At 42.5% G+C, this 21111-nt stretch overlaps 2 protein-coding genes across 2 annotated transcripts in view; one reads left to right on the forward strand and one right to left on the reverse strand.

The window, feature by feature from the left end:
- The first annotated feature begins 123 nt into the window (after positions 1 to 123).
- Positions 124 to 9523, forward strand: zc3h6 (zinc finger CCCH-type containing 6). Its single transcript, XM_071898025.2, has 12 exons — positions 124 to 263; positions 3004 to 3241; positions 3400 to 3519; positions 3626 to 3878; positions 4067 to 4209; positions 4451 to 4579; positions 4706 to 4820; positions 4960 to 5069; positions 5182 to 5414; positions 5511 to 5932; positions 6076 to 6270; positions 6366 to 9523. Exons 1-12 carry the CDS (start codon positions 178 to 180, stop codon positions 7901 to 7903), a joined length of 3582 nt encoding a protein of 1193 aa, XP_071754126.2. The 5' UTR covers positions 124 to 177; the 3' UTR covers positions 7904 to 9523.
- Positions 9524 to 18097: 8574 nt separating this feature from the next.
- Positions 18098 to 21111, reverse strand: part of itga9 (integrin, alpha 9) — a 48159-nt gene continuing 45145 nt past the window's right edge. Inside the window, exon 28 of the mRNA XM_071897963.2 lies at positions 18098 to 20710. Coding sequence (XP_071754064.1) covers positions 20612 to 20710 — 99 coding nt within the window. The 3' untranslated portion in view covers positions 18098 to 20611. The remainder of the gene's footprint in view (positions 20711 to 21111) is intronic.

Consider the following 21111-nt stretch of genomic DNA (forward strand, 5'->3'; position numbering starts at 1 on the left):
TTAAAACGTCACTGAAATGAAAGAGGAGAATGTCTGTTTACTGTCTCTGTCGAGACATGTAACACCGTGAGTTTTTTCCAGTCTGAAATCTTCCAGCATCTCTCACAACCCAACGTCTCCTTGAGTGATTGAGTAATTCACTCTTGTACCGGAGAAGGGAGGCAGATCCGTTTTCCAATGGCTTCTGTGAGCCTTGTTTCCAGTCCCCCAGCCCCTGTTCTTGACAAAAACATGACAGACTCTGAGCTTGCAGGGGATGAAAGGTCGAGTAACTATCTTATGCAATTCTTAATACGCTCATCTGTGCGTTTCAGTGCTGTGGGTCTACATGCTTGTGTTATTGTTTTCTTTTTTAATCATGAATTGTAGGGCAGAAACATTTCCAGGGTTTTTTCCCCCCTCACAAATCTTTGCATGCCTTTTGGTGCAATGGAGTAACGCTGTCCAAAATAGCCTAGATTTCCCATCACCGTGTTGATAAGAGTCATTCATGATCATTTCCATGCAACATAGGAGACCTCATCGTTTGTGTTGTTGTGATACTGGGATGAATTCACGGCTTCATTGTTGCCATCTGCAGGAGGCTATGCAAATGACTATAATGTCGTATGGCACGCCCATCCTTTGCTCTTTACTCCCCCTATCGGGCACCTCGTGGTACTGAGGCTTGTGATAATGTGCTGCTGCTGCTGGGTTTTAGCTGAGCTGCAAGTAAAGGCCATGCCTGTGCCCTTGTGATTGGTTTACACAGGGGTCTCAAACCATGTGCCATGGAGGACCGAGGGTCTGCAGGTGTTCATTCCAACCAAACACTACACCAGGTGATTTCAGTGATTAGCACGCCTTCAACCAGAGAGGAGGAGTATCAGTGAAATCACCTGTTGCTGTCTTATGTTGGAACAAAAACCTGCATACTCTTGGCCCTCCATTGCACATGGTTGCCAATCCCTGGTCTACACCTTCCATGGAACATTCTGGTCATGCTAACACTATTTTCTACCTCTTACAGGGGTACGCCACTGATTGAAGTGTTAAAAATGATTCAGCGTATCCCTAACGAAAGGTCACTTCAATACTGGCACTTATAGTGTGACAGTGGTTACTCAATAGTGAGTTTATTGTGACTGCATTGTAGTTTATGCTATTTTTGCTTATCTCTTATGGCATCACTGGACAGTGACTTACAGTTTTGTGATATTATCATCCCTATAAAAATAGTATATGTTTACTGTAATTGTTTTTCCTAAGGGATTTGCTTTTGTGTATCATTAAGCTTCAGTTTGGTCCATGATTATCAACTTCATGTTAATGTATATAGCCAGTTTTGTGCACAGAGGCCAGAGTTTCTTAATGTAAATGCAATATATTGGAGTTGGCAAACTTTTTGTATTTAATCTTGATATGTCTGTTGCTTAACTGAACTAACAGTGCAGTTTATGTAGCATGGCTCTGGATGAGCCGGGTCTCAGGTTGATCTGCACTGGGTACTGCTGTGGTGTCAGGAGAACGGATAGCCAGTATCTGTGAGACAGACATGTGGGTCTGTTGGAGGACATACTTTCCCATTTCATGGTGTTTCTATTTCACTTTGCTACCTGCCCCATATTCTTTTAAAGCAGCTGTTATTACTTTTTATAAAGAAAATGCCAACACTGAAAGTGTAATTTATTACACTGTCATACATTGACGGGAAGTGATTTTACATGGAGTATTGTTTCTTTGGACAAAATTTCAAGGGTATACTTTTACATGAAATACTTAATTTTAATTTATCTTACAGCTGTTCTGAATTGACCATCTGCTATGATCTATGTTGATCCCAGTTTTAGATAATCACACCCATTCTATGCATGATTTTAATTGTTTTAAACTTGGACCAACTGCTATAAAAGCATACCTTTACATGCCTTTAACCACCGAGCTTTGTTGTTATAATCAACACTTAACCAACCTGCTAAATTATTTCATGGATATACCACCCCATCCCTGTTTTAAACATGACAGTTTTTAAAAGCAGCATGTGTTTAAAGTACTCACTCCACCCGCTCAGTTATATTTCGACTCCTCAGCAGACATTGTGGCATAGAACGGTTATGGCAGCTACAGTAAGCAATTTAAAAGAAACTCCCTGTTCTTCCAGATTGTGATTGCTGTGTCCCAGACTGTAATGATCCCCTAATTATCTCAATAACAGATGCTTGTGTCTATTACCTATAATTGCACTGTACCCTAGCCTCCAGTAGGCTACTGGACAATCCAACAAAGATTTTCTGGTCACCAAATCAAACACTTATTCTCATTTTGTGTTATAATTTCTTTGGCCAGGTCCTTCAGGAACTGTAGTACTCAGGCCTTTGAGCCAGATGGCTGTAAGTAGGTTTCACTAACTTTAAAGGAGAGCCAAAATATGCCCTTCTCATTCAAATTAATTTAAAACGTATTTTGCTACTTTACTCATAATAGTCCTGATAGTAACTATGATCTTTTGGCACATCGTAGAGCCTATTAAGACCTTTGACTTGGCAACATGTATTTGCCTAAATCACACCTAAGCCCCCTCTGACTCCAATCCATCGTTATGTAAAGTAACTGAATAGCCTGGAAATATTTTTGCTTTTCTAATAAATTTTCATAGATTTTAGTCAACTTGAGGGTGAATCTAATTTGATTTCCATAAAATAACCACATTGGTTCACAGGAAATAAAAACTTAGCCTTGAATAATTGACAGTGGTTTTAGCACAGGAAAGGCCTCCGGTGTTTAGGAAACTGCCTGGCATGATTTTGTCTATTTTGTTCCAAATGAAGAAAAGGAAATTATGAAAGTTAATTTTAGTATAATTTGATACGTTGGTTCTTATCTTAGTGTGGCAGCAAGTAATTCTGGGTTATTTTGACCACTAGCTGTTTTGCTTATGTAGTGAGAAACCATTTTAATTGCAACTGAAGCAGACAAAATATATATTCCTCTAGACTGATACTCACCATTTCCCTCTTTTTATAGAGAGGATGGCGAATTGGAAGATGGAGAAATAGATGATGAAGGGATTGGAATTGAAGAGGAAAACAAAGAAGCTAAGGAGGTGAATGAAGACAAAGAAAAGGAGAAAGAGAAGGAAAAGGAGAGAGAAAAGGATAAAGGCAAAGAGAAAGAGGACAAGGCTCACAGGCACTCCCGAAAAAGATACAAAAAGACAAGAGAGAAGAGGAGGTCCAAAAGGAGGAGACGTGACAGACAGAAAGTAAGCCTGGTTCCATCATTCAGCTTGTTATTACAAATTAATATCACTGTGACTGTAATGAGGGTATGCATGTGAACTATTTAGACTAATAGTAAATTCAGTTCAATGTTTTGATGAAGCCATTTTACAGCCCTCTGTTCCCTCTGTCCTCCTCTCAGCACCACTCCCCCTCCAGCAGCTCCAGCTCTGACAGCTACGACTCCGACTACGACCGCCCAGAAAGGCCCAAAAACAGGAAGCAGGGATCCAGCCGAGAGTCCGATGGCCAGTCTTCTCAGGTGAGTTCCTCTCCGCCGACATGTTGGATCTTAATACTCACACACGTAAATGAGACATTATTGTGTGACATTACTCTCTCTTTTGGATTGACTGTCGACTTGCCAGCATGGACGGGATTCAAAGGGGGGCCACAGCAATTCGCAGAAGTCCCCGCAGCACAAGAGCGGCGACTTCGACAAGTACAGCGACTACAGCGATGACAAGTACGACTATGAAGGAGAGGAGGACGACTACACAGATGAGATGTCAGAGTATCAGCAGTCGAAAGACTCGAGCTCCATGGGTCAGGGAAAGGGACGCCATGCAAAGGACCAGATGAAGAGAGGCAATATGAGGGGGCTGCAGAAACAACACCAGTGTATGAATGCATTTTCAAATTATTTGTTTTTCACATCACTAATTGATTGAAATGATCAACCTTTGTGTTTTATGTGATAAGAAGAGCCATAACCAATGCCTTAATACATTTAGTAAACAAAATGTTCTGTAATACAAAGACAAAAGCTACACTGAAATTGATCACTTCCACCAAAATGTTTTCTTCAGTTGGACAGAGGGGGAGGGGCAGAGGGGGCGGACCAGGCAGAGGACGCGGGATGCTCAACAAGAACAAGAAGCTAAAGGGCAAGAGCTGGGGCGGACGTGGACGAGGCCGAGGAGGAGACCAGTGCATGGAGGACATAACACCAGTAAGAAGGACTCCTGCCTCTCCATATACAGTCAAAAGTGTTAGTAATGGGACAGTTGGCTAGTGTGTCTTTTTAGTTGCTGACTCAACCGCAATGTAATAAGGGTTTCATATCACACATTTTCACTGCTGCAGTGCTTAAGCTTTTGACTGGACTGTTTAGTTTTAGACTACTGTGTATTAATCCATCAGTTAGGTGAAAAGACATAAGACTAAAACCCATTTTTCTTTGGTGTCCATAGGAAGGAAAAAATTCTTCTGGTTTTCAGAAGAAACGGCCAATCATGAGCAAGGAGTTTATCAATCAACACACGGTTGAACACAATGGTAGATACATCTGCAAATATTTCCTCGAGGGTCGATGCATCAAGGTACAATAGCACTAATGCAGTTGAGCTTGGTATAATAACATAAGCCTATTTATGCTAAAATAATACAAAAAATGATTCCTTTCTTTACTGAAAATGACTAATTGACTTAATTTTGTCTCTATTCAGGGGGAACAGTGCAAGTTTGAACATGAGCTTGTCGTACCAGATAAGAAAAAGGAGCTTTGTAAATTCTACCTCCAAGGATACTGCAGTAAAGGAGATAATTGCATTTACATGCACAATATCCTTCATTAATGGCAAGCAAGTGTTTGTGAGTTGTCTAATCGCATCATAGAAAAACATAATTAACTGAAATGGCTAAATGCCATTTTGATCTCATTATACCTGAGTTCATTCTGTTCCTTAACCTGTGATTGCACATGAATATCCGTGCAAGTTCTTTCATACAGGAGCCAAATGTTATCAGGGGGACAACTGCAAGTTCTCTCACGAGGCTTTGACTGATGTGACCAAAGAGTTGCTTGATAAGGTAAGACAAAATGTTCCATAGAGTTGGATTAGGATCTTTAACACCTCTATGCCAAGAAACCCTTGGCTGTAAGATCAACAGTTGTCATATTCTGCTTTCTGACACCTTTCAGATAATTAATACTGAGGAGGAGAATGCCCATGAGGATGAGTTGGAGCTGGAGGACCTGAGGAAGCAGGGCATCGCCCCGCTTCCAAAGCCTCCTCCTGGGGTGGGTTTGCTGCCTACCCCGGGACACAGCAGCCCTCCGGACGCAGCCTCTGGCCAAGCGGGGAAGAAGATCCCCTCTCTGTTTGAAATCAAGGTTCAACCTACTGTAGATCTGGCACAAAAAATTGCTCTGAGGTAACTGAAATAATTTGTGATCAAACTAAGTCTTAAAGAATGCTTGGAGCTTAGCTTCATCTCTACATTATCTGATTGGGTACTGTATTTTTCCAGTGGAACCAACTTCTCTTCTGGAGCCCAGAGTCAGGGGGAAGGCCCCAACCAATTTAGTGGAGGCACAGAGGACACACAGAGCGGAGCTGTGATGCCTTCAGGCACCAGTGCTCCTCCTGTTCCTCCACCTGGGTCACCTGGTCCTATGGGTCACCCTACAGGGCCACCCATGCCACAGAGTCCCCCGGGACAGCACCCACCTCATGGATTTCCAATGCAGCCCCCACCCCCCCCTGGACAACCCCCCCCCTTCCATGTCAACCGACCCAATATCAACCCTCAGATGAGTATGCAGAGGCCCCCATTCCCACCTATGCCAGATCTGCAGATGCTACAGAGCCTCTTCCCGTTTCCATCTTTAGGCCAGAACCCAGTAGAGTTCTTCAGCAATTTCCTCCGAAACCAGGCCATGGGTCAAGGAGGTTAGTATCACATTAATATAATGTAGAAGTTAAAATTACTAATATCCATTAGTCTTATTTCCTAGGATTCTTTTTGTTTATTAAAATTGCTATAGATTAATGTGTCATTTGTTTTCATACCTCTCCATGTCTTCTCAATGTAGTAGACCCCAGTCTGGCCTTCATACAGAACCTCCAGCAGCAGATGGGTGCTGAGTCGCAGGTGCAGTCTTTACCACCAGCAGTACAGAAAGCCCTCTTTTTACACCTGACCCAGCAGCAGCAGCAACAACAGCCACAACCGCAGGGGACTGAGCCGCAGAGGGTGGAGGGCCAGGATGATAACAGTGCAAACAGAGGTGAGTGTCCAAGTGTGACAAGGCACTAACACACAGATGATACCTTGCAAAAGTGCTCCGATAGGACATTTACATATGATTAACCTTTTTTACAGATGAAACTACAAACTGGTACTCAAGCGATGAGGAGGATGGGAGCTGTGTTTCATCTATTCTTAAATCTCTGAAGAAGCAGAATGAGATGCACCAAGGACAGCAGTCCCAGCCCAAGCCCCCGCAGCCTGCCCCTGCAGCTCCAGCAATGGGTGACCCTCGGCTACTGAAGGAGAGGGCCCCACCCAGTGACCCGCGTGTGAAGACAGACCCACGCCAGCGACCCCCAGACATGAAAAAGGAGCCAGATGGAGTTGTGGACCCACGGCTCGCTAGGGACCCCAGGAAGGTGAGACCTGTGGAACCAAGCTCCTATCGCCAGCAAAACCACCCAGTTTCTCATAAGCCCCCTACTGGAGAGGAGGATGAGGAAGGAGAGAGGGAGCTAAGGGACAGAGCTGCCCTCATCCCGTTAGATGCCAGCCCCGGGGTGGTGCTGCGGGACCCCCGTTGCCAGCTAAAGCAGTTCAGCCACATTCGGGTGGACATTATACTCCAACGGCCAGCCTTTGCTCAAACAGTGGTATGGGCCCCCGAGGATCTCATCCCCTCTTTGGTGCCCAAACAGGAGCACTCCATCAACTTGCCCCTCCCCCCCCTAATTGCTGATGCTCAGATGAACCGCACAAGTCTGCCTGACCATCCCCCCGTCACCACCCCTCCACCCATCGACCCCAGAATGGTAGCTGCCCGTTTGAAGGAAGGCGTGTGTCGAATGCCCTCCAGGACCCTGGAGTCTCGATCCTCCACAGAGAGACCTCTAGATCCACGCCAGCATAAGGCTCTGGACCCTAGAATCAAACGCACGGGAAGTCTGGACTCCAAGCTGCCGGTGCAGAAGGAGGCCTCCTCTGGGGGAGGAGGAGGAGTTGTTGACCCCAGGCTGCAGAGAACCAGCGCTGGCTCCTCCCCTCATACTGCTCGAACCAAGCCTGAACCTGAGAAGCTGCCTCCATATGCCCCTCGCCTGGCTTCCTCTGGTGGAGGGCTGGAGAGTCCCACTACAATATTGGGGGGCATCAGTCTGTACGATCCCCGTAATCAGACTGAGCAGGCTCAGAAGGACCAGACAGAGCCTCCTAAAAAGACGGGGATTCTGAAACACCCTGCTAAGAAAGATAATTCTCCTCCATCATCGCTCTCGCCAACTCAGCGAAGAGGCTCATTAGAAGAGGCTAAAAGTGCAGACAATGCCTCAGATGGCTCCCCCCATCAGCCTCCACTCACCAGTACACCCACAGTGCCTCCTGCCTCACCAGTCAAACCCCCTGCAGTACATAACCTTCCCATTCAGGCACTGGCCGGGCTGATCCGACCCCAGTACACTGACCCTAGGCAGGCCAAACTAGGAGGACAGGGCTCTGCTGGGCTACAGGAAGAGGCAGAGGAGAAGAAGGAGCAGGAGAAGAAGGAGCAGGAGAAGGAGGAAGCCATGGAGGAGGAACCAAAACAGGAGGAACCTGAGGAGGAGGCAGATGACAGGACATTGAAGGATGTGTTCAAGACTTTTGATCCCACTGCCTCCCCTTTCTGTCAGTAAACACTCCAGTGTGAAATATAGAAAGGTTGTATATGATGTGTATATTAATAAGACATGTCTACAAATCTTTATTTAGCTTTACATACATCTATTTATTTCTGTATATAAAACTGTATATAAAATTACCTTCAGTAGAATCACGTACTATCCAGCACATGACACATTTGTAACATTGCATACTGCAGTTGGTTTCGCAGTATGGAGATGCTGGATATATGCACAGACACAATGTATAGTTCCTTTCAACATTATGATATTAATGCGGAAATACGTGTTTTGAAACTGTGCTAAGGCCTTGTTGTTAATTTCCATAAATGTATGGTATGTACTAAATATTCAGAAAATTTGAATGATCAAATTAACTTGTACAGTTTTCAGTATGGACTGACCCAGATGTTATTTACTAAACTCTGGGTTAATTCCAGGCATTAAACTCTGTAGAATAGATCATTCATTCATTTGACATGCAGAGAGATACTGCTTAGTAATACTAGATCAGAAACATGTAAGAATTCCCTTGACAATTTTGTATTTGAATATTTATTTGAAGACACTTTTTATATTATGAGGTCTTTTATGTTTATGCTCACTTTTATGATAAGGGATTTCACAATGGGTTAAAGGAAGTTTTGAACATTTACATTTTCTACCACACACACCCTGATATGAGTTTGTGATTTTCAACCTCTGACATGAACTGCCCAGAGAAACAAAAGAGAATCACTACAGGTGTTATTTATGCTTGCCAGAAGGGCAACCAGCTACATGTGCTGATGTTACTAAGAGACTGTAATGTTTTCATTAGGTCCTTGTCTGAAAAGCCTGTAGCACTGGGTACAAGATTGCTTTTTCCGTTTCACAATTCAAATTGCTTATGTAAGTGTTTCACTAGCTATTAGAAGGTTCATTTCAAGTTCCTTGCTTACCTGAGATGGTATGTTGTGTCATTTTTCATCATGACTGTTTGAGTTTTGTACTGTTTGTTGGACCTCTTTGTTCTAAGTGGGCTTAATTCTTTGTTGAGGATGTAAAGTTACTATAGTAGGCCTCGCTAACTGAAGTTGTAGTAATGGGTTATTGGTGATTTGATTTATTTTTCATTGTTATATTTTCATTTACCAAGACGCTCACTGCATGTAACTAGCACTAAGCTAACTAAAAAACTTTTTTTTCCCACTTAATAATTACAAACAAGCAAATAACCTTTTGAAAAAGTCCAGCGTCTTACACAGAGAAAGGTAATATTATCTGAGTCACATTGCCATAGTTGGTATACATATGTGTGACTATGTTTTCAGTGTTTTGTTGGAGCAGCTTATATTGACAGTTGACTGTTGAATAACTCATATGGGTTAATGTGTGCTACAAAGGGTAAATGTTCTAGGTCTACTAAGAAGAAATATTGCTTCATTTGGCCATTTCTGTATCTATCAATGTGTGGTGCTACCCTTGTTTAAGAGAGACTAAGCTATATACTTTTTTATTGTGCTCATAAGTCACATTTTAAATGCTTATTTTGTATCATGTATGCAGTGTTTTTGAATGTTGTATTGGATTATTACTTTCTTTTGTCTGTCAGTATGGTGGTTATGGTTGTCAAATACTGTATAAGAACATTTTAAGAACACTAATATACCCATCACATCTTAAATAAAAAGATGAAATATCAACCATTTTGTCAAAGAAGAAGAAATGAATGAACTCTAAAACAAAATTTTACATGTCATTCACCCTACTGAAGTGTCCTTGAGCAAGACATTGGGGGGCGAATTCACAAAGAATGGATTGCGGCCGCTAATAGCACCATGAATTGCGCATCATTTGCACCCGCTATTTGCTCCGTCTCAAGGACCGATTCACAAAAGATATTGCGCTAATGATATGCCAGCGCAAACACGCCCATAACCTGTTGCAGCTGAGCGCAATTTGCCCCTGTTTTGCGTCTGATTGCAATTACCAATGTGGCAAAGTATAAACGTTGCCTTTGCGCGAAGAACGCAGTAGGCAGGACAATGGCAAAGAGAAAGAGAAAAATGAAATTTTTAGACGGCGAGCTGCAAATCCTGATGGACAAGGTGCAGAGGCATTCCTCAAAACTTCAGGCAAGAGATTTAACCGGGACTGCGAGAAACCATATTTGGGATTTAATATCCCAGTCTGTCAGTGCTGTTGGTGTTTCCAAACGCACCTTCAGACTGCAAAAGAAGATGGCATGATTTGAAGCGGAGAACAAAGGAGAATGTATTCATTTATTTTTCATGACACAATTGCATCCTGTCACTGCATCCTTTGTTTGTCATTGCATCTCACTGCATCCCAAAATAAACTAGAAGGGCACTCGCGAGCGCAGACCTCCGCCAAGGCCAATCCAGTCTTCTATGATATGCAAATGTGCAAGCGCAACCAATATACGGATCCGCTCCAAAATTTAATGGGTTCTTCCTTGGCCCATGCTACACCCTTCCACGAAGTTTCATGAAAATCGGGCCAGTAGTTTTTCCGTAATCCTGCTGACAGACAGACAAACACACACACAAACAAACGGCACCGAAAACATAACCTCCTTGGCGGAGGTAATACTGTAAATGAGTTTGAGCGGGGCTGTCCATGGTGCTGGATCTTTAGGCCAAAATAAAGCCCACTGTGCTGACTAGTGAGATAAGTGAAAATGAAATTGAGTTGTATTGATTGTTTGGTTGTACTGATTTATTTGCTTTTGTTGGTGAAGCAATCTGTGTTAAAGTTCTATAGTAATAATAATAATAATAATGTCAAAATATTATTTACAGACTGTATTTACAGACAATTTTATTTTTTAGGTAACACAAAGGTGGAATTGTTGCAGAGACATTTGCAAGGTCAATTCAATTCAATTCTCAGTTAAATCAACAAGTGATAAAGTCTGGGCGTGACACCCCTTATAAATGATTCAGTTACCACCAACTCTCTGAAGACGCTAATAATTTCACTCTAACTGCGTGTGGCAATTAGCGCCGAGCTTTGTGAATTGGACTGTTTTTGCAATGAGGCTCATTTGCATAGAAAGGGGGCAATTTTGCGCCAAATGTATGCATATTACCTAATTTAAATACGTGCAAATAGCACAGGAGCACCGAGATGCTATTTGCGTGGCAGCGCAGTTAGCGGGGCATTTCACCCTTTGCGAGTGCTTTGTGAATTAGACGGTTTCTTTTTGTCTTATTTGCACAGGTTTAGCGTCAGCAAAAGCCGCGCAATCCTTTTGTGAATTCGCCCCTGAGTCCCTACCAGCTCCAGGGCTGCTGTTGTGTTGCTGACCCTGCACTCTGATCTCCCTGTGGTGGGGTGGGGAGCAAATTAAAAGAATTTCAATACAAGGGCCAATGAAGTACCACATTAATACTATTCTGTCAGATGAAAAAACAGAAAATTAGGCTACTTGTTTCTTGAGACATGGATAATAGTGCTTGTGTCCAAGGGGGAAGCGATCACTTTTGTATGTGGATTGGTGGGGCGAGGCTGGGTGCTACAGGGTGGGATGAGGTCTTCCTCAGACCCAGGTCATCAGTCTCTTGGTTGGAGTTCTGCTGGGCTCGATGGATCTGGAGGTTCCTCTTCCATTGGAAACACAGGGCTGCAGCCTCTGCGCCATCTGAATTTGGCTCAGGCTGCCTTAAACCCTAGCACAAGAGAAGAATTATGCGCTTAAAATGGCTGAGGAGGCACTCCACAGAACATCAAATAACAGATTATTTGAATGCCCATAAGCTTTGCACACACAGTAGATGGGGAAGATCTCATAATATTACAGATTTGTTAGGTTTGTTGTGTTAGATTTACCGTAATGCAGGCGGTCTCTGCAGCGTGGACTCCACGCAGAACTGTCTGGAGTAGATTCTGTGCATTCTTCACTAGGATCTCATCAGATGATTTGCACCCAGGCGTCACAGCATTGACACTGAATACACAGTAACAAAAAATGTCTTATTTTCTTCCTTAAAACTGTCTAGTTTGTACTAATTTAAGCATATTATTGTTCATAAAGCTTTGCAGACCTGGAGATGATGTTGAGCTGGTTGGTGACAGTGAGAATCTGCTCCACTATGAGGGAGAGTTCCACTGTACACTGTTTATCCAGGCAATGGTTGGCAATGCCTCTGATGAACTGGGTTACTGACTGGCAGTTCGAGATCACATCTTTGGCTGTGTTGACAAATGCCTCTTTATTCTGAAAAAAGAAGAAGAAATGATTGTGTTTAGAAGTAGCTTACACTGACTGCAAATACAAAGATGATCCTTTGGGAAGGCACAGGTCATACAGCACAATGACATCTGGTGGTCATCACCGGTATTGGGCCTTTCTTCCTCAAGTACTGAGTCATGTAGTATATCTTGTCAGCTATCGTCCTGGTCACCTGGACAATCCGGTTGTCCTTGGGGTCCCAGCAATCAGTTTCTTGCTTTAGAAACAGGGAGGTGTAGGTGAGGGAAGAGGCTTCTTTGCATGCAGCAGAAGTGGCACCACCCTACAGAGAAAGATGTGGAAATGATTTGTTATGAAGTTCAAATAATGCAAAGAATTGAACTATAAAACTTCATCAACTGTGAGGTACCTACATGTTTTCCCAGGGCAGGTTCATATTTGGCCACTGCTGACATATTCAGATTTGTCACTGCAGCATCTACATTTTCTGTATGGCTTTTCTGCCAGGATATCAATGTTGTGTCAGGAGGAAATTCCACTTCTTTCAGATTAGTGGGGATTGTAGTCAGCATTTCTTGGATATCTTCAGGTGTTCTGCCCTGTAAACCAACCTTGATGTGCTCTTTAGCTTCTTGGTGAATCCCATCTAGTTTATTGATCTCTTCTACCAAATAGTGAGCTTTTGCTGACCAGCACTGAATCTGAACATCCAGACTGAGGGTGTCACAAATGCAGCGTGTCTCCACCATAAGCCTAGCTCTGCTTACTATATCAGAGATCTGAAAGGACAGGTGGTCGTTAATAGACCTCAGGTTAGAACGGGCACGTGGGTCGCGGATGTAGTTTAAGCAGTCTTCAACACTTTTGGTAGTAGCTTTGACATTTTCAAAAAGTAACTGTGCTGCATTTTCAAATGTTTGCTCTGCATCTTCTGTCTTGTCCTCCCGGAAGTGTTCAGCTGACAAATAGGCAATGCTGACAATATTTTCAATTGCAGTAACATAGTCCTTATTTGCTTTGCTTAAATGTCCAGATAGCACTCTTATTTTGATCAAAAGTTTTCTTTGTAAGAATTCTGACTTTGCGAGCTGCAGAACACTTGCGGATATGTTAAGATCCTCTGCAACCTGAAGGTAGGCCTCAGTGAGTGTTTTTAGTTCATCCCGGAATTCTGTTAATTGTTTTACCTTGTAAGCACTTTTACAATTTAGACTGGTTAGCCTTGCTGCCTCTTGGATTCGCAGTGAGTTTTCAGACAATGCTGATAGCCGTTTTTGAGGGCTCAACAGGCTCACTGCAGTTGATGTGCCCAAAATCTTATCCAGAGAATTTAACAAAATCTGAATAGACAGAGCCCACAGAATACATGGCCCCTCTAGTTGATCTACCTGACCCTCCAGCGTGTTGGAGATCTCTGCCAGATGCCTCGTATTGTTCTGGGCTTTGTTCAACTTGTTGTGTAAAACAGTAAAACTTTCTTGATTGACACTTTGTGTGGTTAAATCAGACAATGTCAAGAGCTGGACCACGTCAGCACACAAAGTCATTACTTCGCCGAGTTGCTGTGCAACAGTGGCTGCCGTATTTTGGCAGGATTTTGGATTGCCTTGAAGCATTGTGTAAACGGCATGGTACCAGGTTCCAGCCACCGGCAGCAGGACTTTCCGGATGTTGTTGATTAGGTCAGAAAACAGTGCACTGTGCTTGTAGATGCTCTCTGTGCTCATCCCTGAGCTCATAGCAGTCTCTTGAGCTGTCTGGACAAGCAGTGGAGTCAGTGACACCAGTTCTGCCCTAAAGTTATCCAGTGTCTGACAATCAACAGCATCAACAATAGTTGAGGCTTCCTTCGCAGCTTGAGCGTAACAGTTTGACAGCTCAAGAACACCAGTACAAGCTTGGTTGAGGGCTGTCACATCTTTCCCTTTAGTCACAGTCACAACTTCATATAAGAGGGGTAAAAGGTCAAAGTCAAGAGGCTTGTGGATCGGTTTGGGCTGCTCTAAGACAGCTGGTATCTCTAAATCATCACTGTCATATTTATGAGCCAGCTCCGCTTCTACAGTTTCTCCGTCTGCGTGCTCCTCCTCATGTTCTGTTTGGAAATATCTCTCTGTAACCTCCAGACAAAGAGAATCTATGGCTCTAACTCTATGATCCAGGTCCAGTTCGTCAGTGTCACTGGCTGGTAAAGGTGAATGTGAGTCCACAGGCTGACGTGCATCCTCTCGCAGCGGGCTGAGGAGATGTGGATGCTGTTGGCCATCCAGTCCCTCTCTAAGCACTTTAAAGTGTTGGATTGCCATGGAAACATTGTCAGAAAAGGTAGAATATACCTCCACATTTAGACTGGAACCAAACAGCATGTCTCTGACTGACCCGACCACTGTGGTTTGAGATGATTGAACCTGTTTCATCAGGACCAGGAGGCCATTCCTGTAGATGGGGTTATCACTCTTGTCCAAGTGCCTCCTCACTGAGTGAATCACTAGTCTCATGTGACAAATAAGGTAATTTGCATGCTCATTAAACAGTTTATTGCTCTGCTCTCTGTATGCTGCATCACATCCATGGCGGTCATTGACCATCTCATGAATAGCAATACTGGTGAACTCTCTAACATCCATGACATCACTCAAAGCATCCTGTAGCTGACTAGTCTCCTCCTCCCATCTCTGACATGCCTCATGGAGTTTTTGAACAGTTTGCAATGAATTATCACCCAGCTCCAGTGACAGAGGTGCAATCCCAGCCCTGAGTCTTGTGAGGCACGTTCGTGAGTTTTCCACATTCTCCAGACTCTTTGCATCAATAGCCACAGCTGAGATAAAATTTGCAACTTGGATAATTCTGTCAGTACAAAATATGAAATCCTCGAGCAGTGGCTGAACAAAGTCCAGATCAAACTTTGTAGAGGATTCCACGTCTAGGATCTGTCTCGTCACACTCACCAGTTCTTCAAATGTGGACGATGCTATAAGAAATGTGTCCAAGACTTGATAGAGAACAGTGGTCATCAAAGCTCTGTCAAGCATTTGTATTTGCTGCACTAATGAAGTACAGATATTCTCTAGATACTGCTTGGGACTATCAGGATCCTCTGAGGACTTTAAAATCCTTGTTATGTCTGACCAGAACTGTAGGATATGTCGACAATGACCCACCACTCTTTGCTGAAACTCTCTGCGGGAAGAGTTCGCCACCACCATGCAATGGAACACAAGATCTCTCACCATGCTGTCAAAGCCACTGCCTCTGATGGAGGAGATGGAAGAACTAGTAAGAAGTTGTAATAGACTATTCCGCCTCCTGGTATAATACCCACAAGGACCCAGGGATCCTCTGTGGCATTCACTCTTGAGGGTATCGATGATGTCATTCACTGTGCTCTCCACCTTGTCCAGGATGTACCTCTTGGCTTCTTGGGCCTGCTTGCTAGCAGGGTGTTTGATGGTCGTGCACATAGAAGTGTGCAGCATGGAGATGCACTTCTTCAGGGTCTCCAGAGAGTCAAGTAGACGTTTTGTTTGTCTGGGATCTTGTAAGGAATTTGCTCTCTCCATTGTCAGGTTGTTGAGGAGAAGCAGAGCCTCAGAAAACACCTGGAAGGACTTGAGCAGGGACTTGATGTCCAGGGAGGAACCCAGCTCAGAGAGGCACTCCAAAACCCGGTCAGCAGCAGATAATATCTTCCTAACAGTAACATCATCATCCACTAATAGGACCTATGGGGCACAGAGACAGAGAAGATCACCATGCTACTGTTGCTAGACATTTTCTTGTGCTTTTTCACATTGTGTATTGAATATAGTTGTTGAACCAATTTTATAATTAGATGCAGAACTCTATGCAGAAATCTAGGTTTGTATGCATATTAAATGGTTATCTATGTATTAAAACATATTCATGCAGTACTTATTTATTTATTTACATTACTAGTTATATAATTTCTATTGCAATATAAGCACATAATATAATACAAATACATAATCATAATCTTTATGGGTTTAAACTGAGGTCACAAGCTTCTCCCCAAAGCTTGAACAGCGATGGGAAAGAAAGCTTTGATGCTATCTGTCTGCTCTGAATGGAATAGCTATTGCCTGCAGAAAGATTTGAACTTTAAATGAGACTTACACTAAATTACAGTATTCAAATATGATACTTCTATGCCGTAAGACAGTTTTGGCAGATTTAGTGAATGTTTTCCATAACCAGAAGCAAGAAAGAAGAGTTTGTCACACATCTGTGATGTTGTACCACTGTAGAGCTCCTTGTAAAAGTTGTAAAAGAAATGACTGTGACAGTACCTAAGGTAATTTTCTGGGTCCTATTTCTAGTTTAGAATGTAATCCCCCATCATGAATTACAGATATTTTGCATGTAATAATTCAGACAAATATTCTACATGTCCACAGAGTCTCATTTGTTGTCAATGGTGCAACTCCAGGCTGTACATGATCATGTCACATATATATATATATATATATATATATAGATCATCAAATCATGACATTACAGATTAGAGTTCTACTTAGCTAGCATTGGGGAGAAATGTTCATCTTCACAAATACTTATTGAATCCTAGACCACAGGGATGACATACTGTATGTGAACTCATTAAGTGCTATTCCCATATAAGGAAATCATTCCTTTCTTTAAGTAAAAAGCAATTGTTACAGCTGTGGATGATGAATATATTGGAATTTGTCAGTGCTTTAAATCAGTTACTGCCTGGACAGCAACACTATTTCTGCACTCTCCCTGTCTTTGTTTATCTTTTTTTCATGTATAATATTTTATATTGTATGACACTGTTTGTAACACATTTGCAGCTACCTCTTTGACCAGGAGAAAAAAAAAATCATACTGTACTTTGACTACTCCCAGCAAGACGTTTTGTGTAGCAGTGATGAGTTCCTCTCTGTGCTCAGTCAGACTGGGCTGGATGCTTAGCTTCTGGGCTGCCAGCAACACATGCTGTCCAGACACAGTCACTGACTCTAACAGGGAGGACATCTCCATGAGCATAACTTCATCCTCTGTCTCGCTTACTTGCCTGGAAATAAATAAGAGTCTGGTGTTCATCTGATAATGTACTACACGTCATTCGGTTAAATAAATTAAATCAGCACATTGAAACGTGAGGTAGCAACCTTTATATACAGTTTTGTGCAGTGTGTGATAAATGTTCATTCTGCTTTCCCTCAGTAAACCCCACAGCACATACCTGGAGGCCACTGCTGCCATGTTCCTGGTTGCTTTAGCCACAGCCTGTGCTGCCCCCTCCAGCTGGGCGAACTGCTCAGGCTCCTCTGCATTCTCACACAGCAGAACCAAGTGGCATAAATGACCTGCAATTGGCGCTACCACCTGCTCCACTGCCGCAGTCCTTATCAAACCATGATCCAGTAGAGAAGACATTATTGGCAGAGTAATTCTCTGCTGTCAACAGAACAGCTCTCTGTATTGTAGTGGTCTTGCTGTATTCACGGTGGTAGTTTGTCTATTTGCATTAATAATTCATTGTACTCTAGGGAGAAGCCACATGCTTGATGTCAGTGTTTCATGGCAACCGGTGTCAGCTGACCCACACACATAATCCCACATTGTTGTACAGAGTCATTAGCTGGCTTTCTCCTCCTAGTCATATTCATGTGCATGCAAACCTACAGTGGCAGTGTCCCTGCAGAGAGAATATATGTAAAGAATGGAAAGATACAGCCTTAAAATTAAAGTGTTTGTGCATTGAAGTCGGGTACACTAACCATCAGTATATAGATTTGTGCAATTACGCCCTAAAGAGTGATGCAGGATCTTTGAATATGTAGTTTTGAGTTTTCCATGTCCTTGTGTTTTTGCCTGTACTGACAGCAAGAGGAGAGCAAGCCAACCAGCAGAGTGCGCCACACACCTCAAAAAGAGGAGGAAGACAGCCACACTGGAAGTTTCTTGATAAAAACAGCATACAACACCAGAAAATTTCATTCTAAAATTTATCAACAGATAAATATACAGCTTGAACATGAGTTTAAACATCAAACATATAGCACACTCTAATGCAAATGATATTCAGTGACAGTAGTATATTCAGAACAAATCCCCAAATACCTAAGTGTGATACCGGTGATGACATACATACAAACAAAAATATAACCATCACAGTTAAAATTTACCAAAAATGTCAAGTGTTGGTTTCTCTGCATACATCTATAGCATAACGTTTACAGGTGCAGAGGGAAGATGTGAATGTGTACAGTATATGCCATGCCAGTGGAATTAATTGGTGAAACAAAGTGTGTCTGATCAATAAAAGATTCATACAGCATGATAGAGAGCCAAGCAATCATAGTGAGCCATAAAGTGTCTTAGCACTGAAGTCTTACATCATTTTGTAGAAACTGAGAAACACATTAAGAACACTTAAAATATACTGTAGTTCTTGTTCTTTGGCATTGCACATTCAAATCTGACGCCGGTCCATTTCAAAAGAAAGTAAGTGAAGGGTTTCATCCCAAAACGCTCTATATCCATTTTTGAAATTTTTTGAAACTGAACTGTCAGCTGATGGTCATTGCTAAATGCTTCAAAAACTATACCTCATCTAAAATTTTTACTATTGACACACAGTCTTTAGTTAGCAAATAATTTCAACAATAATCTCTATTGAGTTTTATTTCCATGTTAGCAATCATCTCATTGGATATCTCATTTTGGAATGAAACTCTTCAAACGCATATAACAGCTTCAGGGGCATTTTATATGAAATTGCATTCACTGCATTTAAAAGTCTAATCAAAGCGAGCATTTGAAAAGACACATAAGAACATTTAGGGTCAAAACTGATTGAGTTCTTTGCTGAGGAGCTTGCATGTACTTTAATGGTGGCAGATTTTCAGGGCGCAAAACATTCCTACATGTTGACTTAAAATGGACTTTTCCCATGAGCCCCAAAGAGCTAGTTTATGTGTAGTGATTGAGTGCAGCACATTCCCACCTATTTTTAGGGCATTACTCATGCCATGGGCCCCTGTAAATGGCTGTAGGTAGACTCCCATCGCAGACTTTCATCTGGCCGTGGAGAGTAAAGCTCATATTTCCTTCTAAAACTTACTGCCTAATAACATAATAAAATTAAAGATGGATGATTTAGGTGAAGGCTATGGAAAAGAAATAAATCATGATCAGATATTAGAATGATTATGGATAGAAAATCATGTCCCATATCACGAGGATTAACACCAAAGTCCACTAAAACATCTAGACTGCTGTGGAACCTGGGAAGTTTCTGGAGCCCATCTAAAAAAAACAACAGGTTTATCACTGAAGTCAGCTGTATACCTGAGCAATAGCTCCTCGCAAAAGCAGCTTTTGACAATTTGATCCACCTGCACATTGCACTTTTAAATAATTTCTTGATTCAAAGCATTTTAAGATACTGGGAAAACTAAAATTCAAATTCGTCCAATCCGATGATGTTATATCCACTTACATCACCTACAAACAACTAGGGTAAAAGCTAAACCATAACAAATGGAATGCTTATGTTGGAAAGTCACAAAGCTTAGAAGAGTGAATGGTGGCTTACAGACCAATTTACCCGCCCTCTGCATAAGTTTCAGGCGTGCATAATAAAGGAAACACGGCACATAAAGTGTAAATAGATTACTCTGCAGCGCTGTTGACAACCACATCCTGAACTAAGTCCTCATGACCTTGCAGAGCGCTTTTGCTGGGTTCTGAGACCACTTTGACAATACTAGTGGATGACATAAGGGCACAGCTTTTAAATCAGTGTGTGTGTGGGTGTGGGTGTCAAAGAATTTGCTCTGGCTTATTATCTGTGAGAGGGAGGGGCAGATGTGTAAAAGAGATATTCATAAGCCGGAAATAGGACAGAAAAGATACAATCTTTCACTCCCAGGAAGAACTGAATATACAAACTGACTCCAATCATATACTATACATGACATATCTTTGGACTAAAAGTAAAGCAACAGAGCCAAGGCATTCATTCTTATCAAACATCAGTGCTTTTAGGAAAACATACTGTAGATACAGTATTTTTATAATGGCCTTCAATAATCCAACTCCTCTCGAAGCCCAGTTTTATACAATATGGCTTATACTGTATGTATAAAAATAAATTTGCTATTTAACACAGCCCTGAGGGTTTTGTTGTCTGCTAGTATTCATGCCGTTTCCACATCCCCGTACGGATGTCAGTCTCCATCAACAGTTCCACTCCGCTGGCTGGGAGTTACCTCCGTTGAGATTGATTGAATTCCACAGCAAGTGTCCTCTGGCAAGCCACGTTGTCACCTCAGAAGCCTGTTTCCTGGACCCCCACCCACAAAAAAATATCAAGTCTCCAAAAAATATGGAGAATATTCTTCTCTTCCACATATGGAAGACCGAAGGGCCCGGTCCCGCTGGGGTGGCTGGGCCGCGAGACCCCGCGCCATTGGATCCTTCCTGACCCAATCCCTAATCTCGCCGGCTCCTCTGGGGCCCCGCCGCAACTCTCAGTGGTTCTTTTCCACCCAATCCCAGCTTTCATCGCTGTCCTTCCTGTTCTTCTCAGCCTCAATGATCTCTCTGTAGCGCCGACGGAAGAAACCCATCTGTAAAGGAGAGAGAGGAACAACGCTTGTACTCAGGGTCAGGGGTTTGTAAACTATACCTGGGGTCAGCAGTATGAGCTGCATTCATTAAGGGATGGAGGGAACAACAGTAGTTTTACCCTAAAGAAATGTGTTGTTTCTTTTTGGAGTAAAGAGTAGGTAATCTTGTGTTAAAGATCTACATTTCACTGAGCTATGACATGTATTTAGAGGGGATCATAGGTGAAATAAATAGAAAAGGAGACAGATGGAGAGGGCAGAAGATCCATGGTGTGTATCTAAACAAAGAGCGCACTACTGTGAGAAAGCAGCGAGTGTCAGCAAAACTGAGATGATGCCTCTCTCCCTGTGACTCCATTCATTTATCTGCATTTGACTACTATAGTTTATTGATACAGACC

This window comes from Centroberyx gerrardi, chromosome 15 (genome assembly GCF_048128805.1).
Source record: "Centroberyx gerrardi isolate f3 chromosome 15, fCenGer3.hap1.cur.20231027, whole genome shotgun sequence".
In the NCBI taxonomy this organism is placed as follows: Eukaryota; Metazoa; Chordata; class Actinopteri; order Beryciformes; family Berycidae; genus Centroberyx; species Centroberyx gerrardi.